Source organism: Wyeomyia smithii, chromosome 1 (genome assembly GCF_029784165.1).
Source record: "Wyeomyia smithii strain HCP4-BCI-WySm-NY-G18 chromosome 1, ASM2978416v1, whole genome shotgun sequence".
Lineage (NCBI taxonomy): Eukaryota > Metazoa > Arthropoda > Insecta > Diptera > Culicidae > Wyeomyia > Wyeomyia smithii.
Window position 1 is genome coordinate 169,948,266 of NC_073694.1, and position 14,305 is coordinate 169,962,570.

The 14,305-nt window shown below is 37.9% G+C and overlaps 2 protein-coding genes across 8 annotated transcripts in view; both read left to right on the forward strand.

Annotated features, from left to right (window-relative positions):
- Nucleotides 1-1,012: 1,012 nt before the first annotated feature.
- On the forward strand, nucleotides 1,013-3,110 carry LOC129718812 (DNA-dependent metalloprotease dvc-1). Its single transcript, XM_055669905.1, has 2 exons — nucleotides 1,013-1,580; nucleotides 1,639-3,110. The coding sequence occupies exons 1-2, from the start codon at nucleotides 1,176-1,178 to the stop codon at nucleotides 3,085-3,087; spliced, it is 1,854 nt and encodes a 617-aa protein (XP_055525880.1). The 5' UTR covers nucleotides 1,013-1,175; the 3' UTR covers nucleotides 3,088-3,110.
- A 1,884-nt stretch (nucleotides 3,111-4,994) lies between these two features.
- The window catches only part of LOC129718815 (ubiquitin-like protein 3), a 117,517-nt gene continuing 108,206 nt past the window's right edge, over nucleotides 4,995-14,305 (forward strand). For 4 of the 7 annotated variants that reach the window (XR_008727051.1, XR_008727052.1, XR_008727053.1 and 1 more), the window contains exons 1-2: nucleotides 5,007-5,261; nucleotides 6,570-7,490. Coding sequence is in view for 4 of the 7 variants with exons in the window: in XM_055669912.1 (XP_055525887.1) it covers nucleotides 7,458-7,490 (33 nt within the window). In the remaining 3 variants the exon portion in view is untranslated. Of the gene's footprint in view, nucleotides 5,262-5,297; nucleotides 5,449-6,118; nucleotides 6,190-6,248; nucleotides 6,331-6,446; nucleotides 6,502-6,569; nucleotides 7,491-14,305 lie in introns of those variants that run through there. The other 3 variants (XM_055669910.1, XM_055669909.1, XM_055669911.1) reach the window with 3 other exon arrangements.

Sequence of the window (14,305 nt, forward strand, 5' to 3'; positions counted from 1 at the left end):
AGAACCAAAACCAAAACAAACGCCATATTGCCGAATATGTTGGTTACACGATGCTTGACAGATAGATCCCCCCTGGGGATACCAGAGGTGCAGATTTGTCTGCAAAACGCAGATTTTCAGGGTCCGTGTGCAGATTTTTATTGATTCGCAGATTTTTGCAGATTTTCCATTGTTTCTGCAGATTTATGTCAGAGTCTCCTTATATTTGCGCAGATTTTCTCAAAATGTGTGCAGATTTTTGCAGACTTCTGCCGAGCGATTTTGTTTCGAATCACGAATAGATTTTTTTTTCAGATTTCAAGCAGATTTTTCGGGTTTTTCGAGCAGTTGCAGACATTTTTCAAAAACATCTGGCATCTCTGAAAGCAATTGTGCGTCTAGTGGAAATGCTGCTCAATTTATCATTGTTCTTAGTGTACTGGCACCTCACGTACAACAATCAAAGGGCATTTTGATCACAATTGAAAAGATTTGTTATAATTGAAAACCAAACTGCATCACCCGGAGGTAAACAATGACCCCGCGGTAAGACATCCTTGTTTGTGAAGGCAAATGGAAGACATTGTAAAATATGTGCCGAGGTAATTTTTTCAGCCTTCGGTCGGTTTTAACGAACCATTTCGGGTTGGAAGACATGTGAAGACATTTTTTCTCCGAATGTGAAGACATTTGAAAAAATGATTTAGCATTTCTGTTTGCCAGCCACACGAGGGGATTGACCACTGACGAACATCATTTTGAACATTCACTGAATCAGGGATACCAGATCTGCAGATTTGTCTGCAAAACGCAGATTTTCATTGATTCGCAGATATTTCAGTTTTTTCACCTTATATTTGTGCCATTTGTGCAGACTTGCGAGCGCTTTTTTGTTTTAAATACTTATTATTACTCATTAATTTGGTTTGAAGAGCCCCTTGTTACGGACAGATTTTTTTCAGGTTTCAAGCAGATTTTCCCGTTTTTTCGAGCAGTTGCAGCCATTTTTCAAAAGCATCTGGCATCGCTGCACGGAATGACAGTTATATACGAGTGTATATATAACAATAACATAAAGGAATTTAAACATTTCAAAATCTCGAAAAAAAATTATTTAAACAGAATAATCTACCCAATTCGTGGCATCACAGTTGAAATCTAACTTGCCCTTTCATTTGCTTAAGTCAGACCGCGCGATGAGCTGCTCGCAAGATTATCTAAACAGCACACAGAATCTGGTGCACCCAGACTGGGAAATAGTGGATCCTACACCGGACATTCATCGCCTGTTCCCCATTTTCGACCGAAAGTTTTTCCAGAACCGATTAGTGTGTGTACAACTGGAGTGGAGCAGAAAAATGTACAGCTGTGCGGGCATTTGCTATCAACGGTCAAACCGAATGGGAAAGAGCTGCATTATTCGGCTAAGCGAGCCGCTGCTCAAACTTCGGCCACGGAAGGATTTAGTTGAGACACTGCTACACGAAATGATTCACGCGTACTGCTTTGTGCTAGGCATTCGAGAAGGAAACGGTGGACATGGTCCAAACTTCAAGAGAGTAATGAACGGAATAAACCGTGTTGCTGGGACTAACATAACGGTGAGATTATACGGTTTAATTTCGTTTAGAACTACATAGCGAGTTGTACGATTTTCAGGTTTATCACACTTTTCATGATGAAGTTAATTTATATAAAACGCACTGGTGGAAATGCAACGGTGTGTGTAAAAATCGACCACCACACTACGGAACGGTAAAACGGTCTGCCAATCGAAAGCCAGGTCCCTCCGATTTCTGGTGGGCCAATCATCAAGCGACTTGCGGAGGAGAGTTCATAAAAATTAAGGAACCGGAACCGAAACGGAAAAAAGCAGTTACCAATAAAGAAAACAACCCTCTTTCAGGCAGTCCTAAAGGTAAAAAGGCCAATACTATTCCACCTCGGAACAATATCACAAAATATTTCGATCTAACGGGAAATACTGGCTCACCGCAACCGAAAAAACCCTACGGAGGAGTATCGGCAAACATCGGTGGTCGAACAATTGTGATACGTAAGTCTCCGGCTGTAACCAACAAAAAGCCACCACCAAAGATCGAGGAACCCCCATCTAGTAAACCTTCGGCTCCAGTTATTCCTCCTGGTGGTAATTTGAAGAACGTTAAACAATACAAAGATCTTTCTGGCAGCGATTCGGAAGTGAAACCAATCAAGAGACCGGTTCCACTCTTCTCAGGGGCTGGTCAAACACTTGGAGGATCAAGCTCCACTCTTGAGTCAGGTGGCAGCAGAAAAAGTCGATTATTGGATCAATTTACACCACCAGACAAAAAGTTCAAAGAAAATTTTCACCCTATTAAACAAGAAGTAATCGATCTTTCAAATGATGAAGACTATATTTTTGAACAAATCGACCTGGATCAAATTAAGCAGGAGCGACAGGAAACAATTCGGAAGGAAATTTTGGAATCCTTTGCTAATGATGATATGGAGGAAATTATTCTTATAGATGACGAATATGATGATGATGCTGCTGCCTCCGATATTGTCAATCTAAACGAATCGATCGCAAACGTTTCTGTTATCGATGACCTGTTCAGCGAACATGATTCCTTGATAGAAGAGTTCAATCGAACCAACAGTGAGCTTAAGGTAGAAAAAACGGAAGACGAAATAATCGCTTGTCCAATGTGTTCCAAAAAAATGAAACGTGCGGGGTTAAGCTCACACTTGGAGACATGTTTAGGTGTCGAGTCAGGAGAACACGCTTTCGATCCTAATCTGCCCTCCACTTCAAAAGCCCCCTGTGATAATAATTCCCTGCTCAACCGATCGTCATCATCGAAATGCAACAGCGAACAGCGAAGGATACTAGAGGAATGTGGTTACAGCGAGAAAGACATTCAGAAAGCTTTAGCGGCCATGGAAGAAGAGGACAAGCGCGATACCAAGACCACACCGCAGTCGGATGAGAGTCATTTACTGGATGACAACAACGAGGTTGATTTGATTGCTGTAGGGGAAGAGTGTGAGTGTCCGGCTTGCTATCGAAAAGTTTCCTTTGATCAAATCAATGCGCATCTGGACCAATGTTTGGGCACGTGATAAATATACTTTCGAATGTTATGTTGATAATGATTTGTTTTTATCCAAATAGTTCGAAGTTTCGCATTGACATATCACTAGTCGTCATTTAATTCTTTTGCACTCATTGAGTGAGATCATCGGGAACTGAGGGAGGCCTCTCATGGCATGACCCAACCCAATGGTAAGATCAGTACTATCATCCTAGAGTTTTGTTAGTCCATTCACAATGATCAAGTGATGATCTGCCTATGTTTTAAAAGTAACGATCCTTGCTATACGATAACTCAAAACCGTGAAATGGGATAACATGGCATTTTCCAACCAGTAAACATTTTCTGTTGATGCAAACAAAGCTAGTTTCGTTTTTACATTGTTTTAGCTCTGTAAAAAAAAACCGGTTCAAGAAACTAACATGCCTGTCAAACAATTATTAGGATGGTTTCACAAGGTCAATAAGATTAAAACAGTTTATTAAAATATTACACAAACAAACCTCACTAATTTAAATAACAATTTCTAAACCTTAATGATACCAGATGAAGGAATGCCGGTCAAGTTCAGTAAGTGAATCAACGGAAAACTTTCGTTGGAATTGTTTGTGGAAAGGCCCAAACTGATCGATTTTACCCTCTTACACTGAACCACTTTGCGATTCAACTCAAGTGTAGTTCGTTAGTTTTTATTTTTATCACTTTTTTGAAGAACAACTTAAATTGAATTTAATTACAAATGAAAATTCCAAATCCTTAGTCAAACCTTACAATGCAAAAGTGCTCTTATGGTTGAATTGGGTTGTTTAGCTATACCAGTTTTTTTATATCATCTAAAAGAGCTGCATTTTCTAAGCAAAACGTGATTTTCAAAAACTTTCTATCGTTGTCCTTCGGATTGACAGTTCGCTCATGTCACTCAAGCGTAGGACGATTTTTGAAAAAATAAATATAAATATAAAAATCAAAAATCCGTTGATAGCTAAATAGCCCAATTAATTTTTTATAATTAAATTTTATTTTATAATTATTCAGTTTACATAATTGTGTTCATAATTGGGTTGTTTAGTTACACAAGGTTTTTTTTTTTTGATTTTTATATGTCAGCTAGCTGTCTGAGCAAAACGTGATTTAAATTAAATTTCGCACGTGTAACAGCTGTTATTATTGTTTTAAATTTGACGGAAAGTTTGGTAGTTTCATTTCTAATTTCACATAATGCATCCTAGTATAGAAAACAACGACGTAGTCCCACGTGAAAAATCACGTTTTTCCAGAAAAAAATTACAATTTTTCAGTTGATAAATATATAAAAATTCGCATAGCTTAACAATCTTATCTAAACATCATATTTTCAGAACTCCAATTTTGGGATTTCTTCGTATGCCGTTCTGAAGTTCTTCAAGCGCAGTGGAGAAAATGTTCCGCAGGCACTCTTGGAAATAAGTCTTTAAAAGTTGATGGTCGAAGTGTAAAAGCAAGAATTTTGCCTCACATCAATTGTTAACTTCACGCTGTTCAAATACTTGTGTAGTCCACAACCAGGTTTACACGACTGTAAAAAAAATAAGATTTTTACTTACCCAAATTTTCAAAAGCGAATTTGTCAATTCCACTGAATCAGTACTAACCTACCACTGAACAAAAAAAAATTTTCACGACGATTTTGGCATGTAGGATTTTTTTAAGATTTCTAATCACTCCAAGTTAATTTTTGGTATTTGCTATTTCCCGCGTAACTTTAACAACAATAAATACCTTTTACACGTTGTGTTTGTGATTACACCTACGACCTATTGGCATGTCTCTCAAGATTTCTTAAAAATTCCCGGAATCATTTTTAAACCCCAGAACTGGCACCATTATACATAAAGAGAATAAGCGTAAAAATCGTAAAACTCTTGCACAAAGTTTCTCTGCTGTATCTTTTCATTCAGTCGGTGCTGAGACTTCTTCAGTGCTACGCGTGTGCGCGCTTGTCGTCGTCTCGTTTTTCGCCCTGCTGTGCGTGTCATCATTCGCTCCAGCAATTCACAGAAGTGCAGTGAATGAAGTAAAAGCCTTTAATAGGTGATCGCCATTAGTGGAACGCCATCGACAGAAGTTTCGTTGTAAACTTTTGCGAAAACCACCGATGAATTAACGGAAAATTGAAAAGTTAGATCAAATCTTGTGTGCGGATTGGGTTGGGATCCATCTTGGGTAAGGAGAGATTTCAACATTGTTAAGTTAGTGGTCGTAATATCGGTGGACGATGATGGTGATTGTGTTTATGTATTAGTATGAGAGATGGACGATGCAAATGCAGCTCCAATAGTGTCCCCTTTGAGACAAGTTGAAAAATCCAGTTGATTGGGGAAAAAATCAAGAAGAGAAAGCTGCAGCGCAGGTTGTGTTTGGGTGTTTTTTTTTAAGTTCCTAGGTTTTTTGTTAGGAGTGATTGAAGAAACTAGGTTTTGTTGCAAACCCTTTTTGCTGTAAATATTATCTGTTAGTAAAAACAAAGAACTCTTACAATGAGGAAAAAATCTCGGTGGGAGGTGAACATGAAAAACTGCTATTTTCACTGAAATAAACAAGGGCAATAGAGAGAGAGAGAGAACAAGCAGTAACAAACAATCGCCCATAAAAAGAAAACCGGGCTGCCAGTGAAGCGTTAATTCCACTGATTTTTACCGAAATTTTATTTTGCCGAAAATTCGCAGCACATACTGAATAAACATGTTTTTGTTTCATTATATTACGAGAATCGCTTGTGAATGATGGAAAACTTATTGATTTTTAAAACATTGTATGTTTTTTCACAGTCTGGCAGTCAAATATTTACATTCACGCTACTGACTTGTTTGCCACAATGAATTTTAATTACCAAAACGTCACTATCATTCAGATTGAAAAGTGGGTGTTGAAACCATTTAGTATTTCAAACTCTTATCCAAAGTTAACGACTATTTCAATGGACAACACGAATGGTAACTGGTTATTATTTATTGATCAATCGGAATCCATGTTACTTTCTTTACAGTGCTCTTTGGAGTTTAGTTTATATCCGATATTGACGAACATTTGCTCTTTAAGTTACCTCGCCTAGCGATTCTAGTGACCATAAAGTCACCCAAGTGAATGTGAGGTGAGCAGTTGGATGAGATGACCATTTTAAACTGTTTGTATAACTCGAAATTGTTTCAGATTTAGAGACACTTCCAACAACTGAACATGTAAACACAATAGGGGTATCCATGTAGCGCGCGTATATTACAAATATAAACAGGTATTAGACGAAGCAAATATTTGCTATTTTTGGTACGATTTTTATTTGCACAAAATATAATCTGTATTGAAAAATAGCAAATGTTTGCTTCGTCTAATACCTGCTTTAATCTAAAGTTCTAGTTACCATAATGCAGCAGATTGCTGAAATATGGGGATTTCAAGATAGTTGGTACAATAGTTGCTGAAAACTAGAAATTTTCATTTCCAGTAATCGATCATGTATCGTTTCTTTTTCAGATTTACGCGTAGTCTCCAACAGAACAACAAACATCCTGCTCCTCGTTCCTGTGTTCTGCCCTGCGCTGTAATGTAACCGTTTCTCATAGCCCGGTTCGATAAAACCCAGTGGAATTGTATCAATTCGCTATACTTAGTGCATTCGATTATTAGTTTTTCAACCTGTAGTATCGTGTAGCGCGTGTGTGCGTGTATTGTGTTGATAGAAGGTAGTTATCAGTGTTCATGTTGTCAGTTTTCCAGCAAGGATAAGAAATTATTGTGCAGAACGTCATTATTTCCTTGAAGGGCAAAATAATAAAATTATGAAGGAAATTGTGTTCACTTAAAATCAGAAAACAACAGAAATTGTGTCTGTATGCGGGTGCACACTCCCGTACATACCAACATACGCCCTACTCGTTCAGTGCTTTTCTTTCAACCGTGTTGTGTGTATCCCGTGTGAATGTAAAAAAATAGGAGTAAAATTCTGAAACGTTTTTATCGATTCAAAAGGTCATGTTTTGAGTTGAGGCTGTCAATCGCTGACAGCTGACAGTAAAGAATTGTTCAACGAATAAAGAACGTTGGATAACTTGAATTGTTCTGTATATACGTACGCAGTAATCTGCGGAAATCAACCGAGTGGCAAGGAACTTACCAGCGGTGGAAAGGATTACACCAATCGATACCGTTGCAGAGCTGGTGGTGCAGTTTGCATCCAGCAGCTCCGTGGAATTACATTTACAGGGCTGCTTTCGCATTTGCACCAGCATCATCACATCACCGAAAACCGTCTGCACCAATACACAAGCGCAGAGCTGGCACAAACTGTAGCCTAGGCTGTAGCAGCAGGAAACGATACTGTGAGAGGGCCTTGCTTTCCTTGCGCTCTGCGCTGGCTGTGGAATGATGTCGTCCAAAAACATACCTGCTGATAAGGTGAGTCGATGTGCTTCTGAAACTGTTCATGTGCATGCACTTGAATGTTTTGATCGGAAGATGAAGGCATTGTTAGGTGGTTGGTTTGTTGGACTCATCAAAACAAAACTTAAAACAGCATTTTCATTCTCAAGATGAAAAAATTGATCTTCAGTCCGACATGTTTTATTTATTATCGTTTTTTTCTCATCCGAGCCAATTTATTGCATGGTAGTTTACGGACCCGAAATAATTCTTAACTATGTCTTTCCCCGTTTACACTTGATTTTGAGCGACTAACTTGTGTTCAAGGTCAAGGACCTCACTTCGACTTATGTTCGGTTTCTACGTACCTGGTTTAAATTGAAATCCTGAAAGTAAAGCGTGTTTGAAAAGTGTGTGACATTTTCCGGATTGTCATTGAAATTTATTTGAAATTGATGTTTTGTAAATATCGTAAAGTAAAGAGTTGCACAAAATCAGTTAAACAAAGTTAAACTGTTTATCAGTTTTTTTTTGTTCACACAACATTTATTTGACACGGAAACTGTTTATCAATACGTAGAAGAACATTCAATGAAAATATTGCCCAAAAATATATTTTTCGGATCTCCAAGTCGAAGGTGAAGAAGAATTTAGACAGCAGCTCACTATAAACACACACAAGGGTTTGTTCCAGTATGATAAATTGCCACCTGGTGTGTTAAATCTGCGCCTGAAGTGTCTCAGAGAATAATCGATAGTATGGTTGCTGAAATATCGTGTGTGGAGCCATACCTGGACGATATATTAATCGCTGGAAGGGCTCAGGAAGAGCATGATTGCCGTTTGAACAGTGTACTTCAGCGAATTTGTCGCATCTACGTTCGTATCTAGGTGCGATAAACTATTATGAACGTTTCGTTGGTCAGATGAGGCAACTCCGAGCACTACTTGACCATCTATTGATGAAAGATGCTGTTTGGGAATGGACTGCTGATTGCCAAAAGTCGTTGATCATTTGAAGTCTATACTGGTTTCCAACCTTTGTTTACGCACTTCGATCCTAGTGAGGAAATCGTTGTGGCTGGAGACGCCTCCAAGAACGGCTTAGGCTACTGACATACTGAGGCGTCAAATGAAGCGCTACAGACGTAGTAAAAAAAATAAGAAATTATCCTAAATTTTAAACCCGTTGACCCCGAGCAACGTTCAACTAGTTTATAATATCTGTTAGGATTTGAATAACCAATGAGAGCACAGCTAGTTACTCAGCGGCTTGCATTTTCGCGACCAAAGAAGTTTAGCATGCTAGATTTCTGGCCATTCAAATCAAAACTCAACAATATCAATCAATAATATCAGTGCTATTTTCCCGACGACCTGGAAAATTTCCCGATAGTATTTTCTATCCTACTTTTTTTCTTTTTTAAGATTTAAGACCAAAATAAAGCAAATACTAAGTACCTGGCGATATCAGGTTTAGTCTGAACATGGATTTACTGCACAACCCTCTTCTAAACATTTTAACATTTTCTAAACGAAAATGTATTTATTTGCTTTTTCCAATTACCAAACCAAAACAAAGCAAATATAAAGCACCTGGCGATAAAAGATTTAGTCTGAATATGGTATCACCGCGTACATATACGCGCGTCAAAACAGTACTCGTTCTGTTTCGCCGCCTCTATCGACGCGTCTTTGCCGCTCCAGTATGACCGGTTCGAGCGTTTCATATAGACGTTCGAAGAAGTAGCTCTGACGCTTTTGCGACGCTTTTTGCTTTGCTTCATTTGACGCCTCAGTATGTCATTAGCCTTAGGCTACTGACATACTGAGGCGTCAAATGAAGCGAAGCGTTGAGCGTATTAGAAGCGGAATAAACAGAAGCGTTGGGTGAAGCTTCCAATGACATACTGGAGCGAGCATCGCAAATGCGTTGTATTGTCATATTCCTAGATTCTAACAGCGGTTTCGTTTAAAGGAAATATGAATTCGTCCAATGAGGATTTGTTTGCTTCTTCAAGCACAGTAAATCACGTTTTTAGTGAACATAGAGATTTTTTTTATGAAGTAAAATAATATTTCTGAAGTCAGTTGCGCTACAGACGTAGTAAAAAATATAAGAAATTATTCTAAATTTTAAACCTGCTGACCCCGAGTAACGTTCAACTAGTTTATGATATCTGTTCAGTATGTTAGGCATGCAATATCAATCAAAAATACCAGTGTTATTTTCCTGACGACATGAAAATTTTTCCCGATATTTTCTATATTTAAGACCAAAATAAAGCGAATAAAAAGCACCTGGCGATATCAGATTTAGTCTGAACATGGTACTACTGCACTAACATTTTTTAAACATTTTAACATTTTGTTAACCGAAAATGTATTCTATTTGCTTTTTTTCAATTACCAAACCAAAACAAAGCAAATGTAAAGCACCTTGCGATGAAAGATTTTGTCTGAACAAGGTATTACCGCGTGAGTATACGCGCGTCAAAACACTACTCGTTCTGTTTCGCCGCCTCTACCGACGCGTCGTTGCCGCTTGAGTATGACCGGTTTGAGCGTTTCATATAGACGTTCGAAGAAGTAGCTCGGACGCTTTTGCGACGCTTCTTGCTTCGCTTCATTTGACGCCTCAGTATGTCAATAGCCTTAGGTACCGTCATTTTACATCGCTTTCCCGATGTATCTATCAAAGCTATTGCACACGCTTCAAGGTCACTTACGCACGCGGAAATGAATTATAGTTAAATTTGAAGGAAGCGCTCGCGTTGATTTTGCAGTTACCCGTTTCCACGTATGGATATTTGGACGTAAATTCGTGCTACAGACTGACCATAAGCCACTCCTAAGATATAATATAAAGCAGTAAGAGAGGAATTCCCTTATACACAGCCGATCGTCTTCAGCGTTGGGCGCTAACGATGTTACTCTACAATTTTTTTATCCAACAAATTTCAACCACTAACTTTGGACACGATGGCCTGTTGTCAAATATGTGATTGCTGCACTTCAAATGGAAACTGACGTGAAAACAATTCTCGAAGATTCGATCTCCAGTTTGCCAGTTTCATCGAATATGATCGTCAAGGAAACCCAAGACGACCCGGTCCTACAAGAGGTAGTACATTGTATCTAAAACTGCGAGCAAACTTCGTACTTTTGCTGCTCAGCCGTCCTGCCCCCGACAAGATGGTCTTCAGGTTACCCTAGGATGTGCGATCGTGATTCCTGAACTATTTCGTAAGCGTATCATTCGATTATTTCACCGTGGACACCCCGGAATCGATCGAATGAAATCACTAGCATGAAGCTAAGTTTACTGGCCCAACATCGATGATGAAGTTGAATCGTTTGTGCGTCAGTGTTATGGCCAATACCAACAAAACCATGGGACAGGATCCATATTGACTATGGTCGACGCTTATTTCAAGTGGCCGGAAATCTTTAGAACTCGGAGCACAACGCTGGAGATTTTACAAGAAACGTTCGTGAGATATGGAAACCCGCAAACTCTTGTATTTGTGAATGATACGCAATTCGTTAGTGATCGGTTTAATCGTTTTTGTCAAGTAAATGGTATCCAGCACCTGACGATAACCCCGATAGCTGAATGTTTCGTCGATACTTTGAAAGGAGAAATAAAGAAACTTGTCGAAGAGGAAAAGGCAGTGACATTTCAGCATCTACTTTCAGTTCATCGGTCAATGCCAAATAGAAACGTTCCTGAAAACAAGACTCCTGCGCATCTAGTCTTGGGTCGACCTTTGCGGATAACTTTGGACCTGTTAAAACCGTGCCTCCCAAGTCCAACCATGGTAAACGAGAAACAGAATGCTCAGTTCAATAAACGACACGGTGCGGTGACAGAGCTTTTGGTTTCGCAACATTGGATTTCGCTTAGGTTAATTACAACAATTCTACCAAATAAATTCTTGGGCAAATAATCGAGCACAAGGGTTCTGTCAACTACACTGTGCTGCTTGAGAATGGGCGCCTAATTCGAACACACACAAACCAACTACGACAACGGTTTTCATAACAATCAACTTTCTTTGGTGCTGCTCGTGGACGAATTTCAACTGCTGAAAACCCTGGTTACAGAAAAAACACCAGAAGATCTGGAATTGGTAGCAGACTTCGAAGCAACTCCTATAGGTGAACTAGATTCAGACATTACAATAACGGACGAGTCGAATGTGCCAGTTGAAAATTCTCCAGAGCATATTAGACAAGAGGGAAGACATCGCAAACATAACAAACGGCCAAAAAAAGTGTATTTGAACTTGATAGAAATAAGAAAGCCTGTAATATTTTTGATATACCAGAACAATCATAAGTAAAAGTACAAAATTAAGTTTTGTTATCACACACTTGAATGTTTGAAAGAGTTTCTTGAATAAGGAAAAGAGTATGAAATAAAATACGTTGAGCGATATCCGTCGATATCTCCAGATAATAAATTTGGAGTATACTAAGGTCGCTTTTTATGCGTTTTTTTACGTGGGTTTTTTTACCGCGGATTCCGGAATTCACGCGGGTTTTTTTACGCGGATTCCGGAATTTACACGGTTTTTTTACTCGAATCTCGGTTTCTCTTCACTCGGATTGCAGAATTTACGCGGTTTTTTTAAGCGTAGAAAGCGACTTTACTGTATTATGAAGTTTTTTCAATTAATTCTTGATTACATCAGATTCTAAGTCAGTATAACGTAATCTACCTGTAACATGCTATTTAACAAGCTGACATAAATTTAGTAAATGCATTATTAACTGTTTACTGTTACTGTTTGGATTACTACACTTCTGAGTTATCGATCAACAAAGTATGTCAAGATTATAATATATCTTGATATTTTGGTACGAACTAAAAAATATTTATGCATTTCCGAATGATTAAGGTCAAAGCGAGGCTTTGATAGTTACCGACACAAGAAGAATATGATATTTCTCACAGTGAAGAAGCTATCCGTGAAAAAAAAAAGAATTTCAATAGCCTTCTTTATTTATGAGTTTTTTTTTTAAGGGGGGGATTTGTTAGTAGCTTAAGTATTTATGATAAATATTAGTAAATAATGAGTATGTGTGTCCAATCACAAATGGTGACTTCTCAGCACTGTTAGAAATTTGTAATTTTAATTGTTAGGATTTGTTTGCTTTCGCAATTAGGACTTATCATTCGTAGGGATTTAAACCTACTTGTCAGAAAAGGGGAAGTAAACTTACAACTAACTTATTGGCTATAAAGAGAGCTTATCGTAGCAATTGAGGATTGCAACGATTTTTGTCGAAAATTGTTAATAATTTTATTTGACATAGCTTCTAATGGTTCAACACCAGTAAGTCTATGTAATTCGAGTGTACCAAACCAAGGAGGACGCTTCAAAATCATTTTCAGAATTTTATTCTGAATCCTTTGGAGCGTTTTCTTCCTTGTTGAACAGCAACTTGACCAGATCGGTACAGCATAAAGCATTGCTGGTCTAAAAATTTGTTTGTAAATCAAAAGTTTGTTGTTTAAACAAAGTTTAGAATTCCTGTTAATGAGAGGATATAAACATCTCGTATATTTGATGCACTTGGCTTGTATACTCTCAATGTGCTCTTTGAAAATAAGTTTTTTATCATAAATTAGTCCCAAGTACTTAACCTTGTCAGACCAACTTAAAAAATTATCATTTGAGTTTTAGAAGCATTGGGAGAGATTTTCCACTTTTGCAAGTAGGAAGAAAAAATATCTAAACTTTTCTGCAATCGACTGCATATGACACGAAGACTTTTTCCTTTTACGGAAATGCTTGTGTCATCGCAGAACAATGACTTTGTGCATCCTGGAGGCAAATCAGGAAGATCTGAAGTGAATATGTTGTACAGGACTGGACCCAAGACTGAACCTTGAGGTACACCTGCTCTGACAGGAAATCCAAACACTGTCGAATGCTTTTTCTATGTCTAAAAGAGCAGCTCCAGTGGAATAACCTTCAGATTTGTTAGCTCGTATCATATTAGTAACTTTGAGCAATTGATGAGTTGTGGAATGCCCATGGCGGAATCCAAACTGTTCATTTGCAAAAATTGAATTTTCGTTGATGTGTGACATCATTCTGTTAAGAATAATTCTCTCAAACAGTTTACTTATTGAAGAAAGCAAACTGGTTGGTCGATAACTTGAATGTTCAGCTGGGTTCTTATCCGGTTTTAAAATTGGAGTAATTTTTGCATTTTTCCATAATTTGGGGAAATATGCAATTTTGAAGCAGCAATTGAAAATTTTCACTAAAAATTCCATTGTGCTCTCAGGGAGATGTTTGATTAGTATATGAGAGATTCCATCGTCACCAGGTGCTTTCATATTTTTGAAATTTTTAATAATTGATTTAATCTCATTCAAGTTAGTTTCAATTATTTCTGCAGGTAAAAAATTCTGGGAAGAAATTAAATCAATTGACGTGTGACTTCATTTTCAATTGGACTCACAAAATTCAAATTTGAGTTATGAACACTCTCAAACTGCTGAGCAAGTCTTTGAGCCTTTTGTTCATTGGATACAAGAAAACGTTCACCATCTTTTAAAACTGGAATAGGCTTTGAAGGTTTCTTAAGAATCTTCGACAGCTTCCAAAAAGGTTTTGAATATGGTTTCAATTTTTCAAATTTAGTCTCAAAATTTTGATTTCTCAGAAGAGTAAATCTATGTTTAATCTCTTTCTGTAAATCTTTATAAATAGTTTTAAAAACAGGGTCACGAGAACGTTGATATTGACGTCTGCGGACATTTTTCAAACGAATTAGAAGTTGAAGATTTTCGTCAATTATTGGTGAATCAAATTTCACTTGAGCCTTTGGAA

What these genes read in the sequence shown, in the direction of transcription:
- LOC129718812 (XM_055669905.1), top strand. Translation starts at nt 1,176, where the DNA reads ATGAGCTGCTCGCAAGATTATCTAAACAGCACACAGAATCTGGTGCAC. An exon ending in TTGCTGGGACTAACATAACG is followed by an intron (nt 1,581 to 1,638) that starts GTGAGATTATAC and finishes TACGATTTTCAG; the next exon opens with GTTTATCACACTTTTCATGA.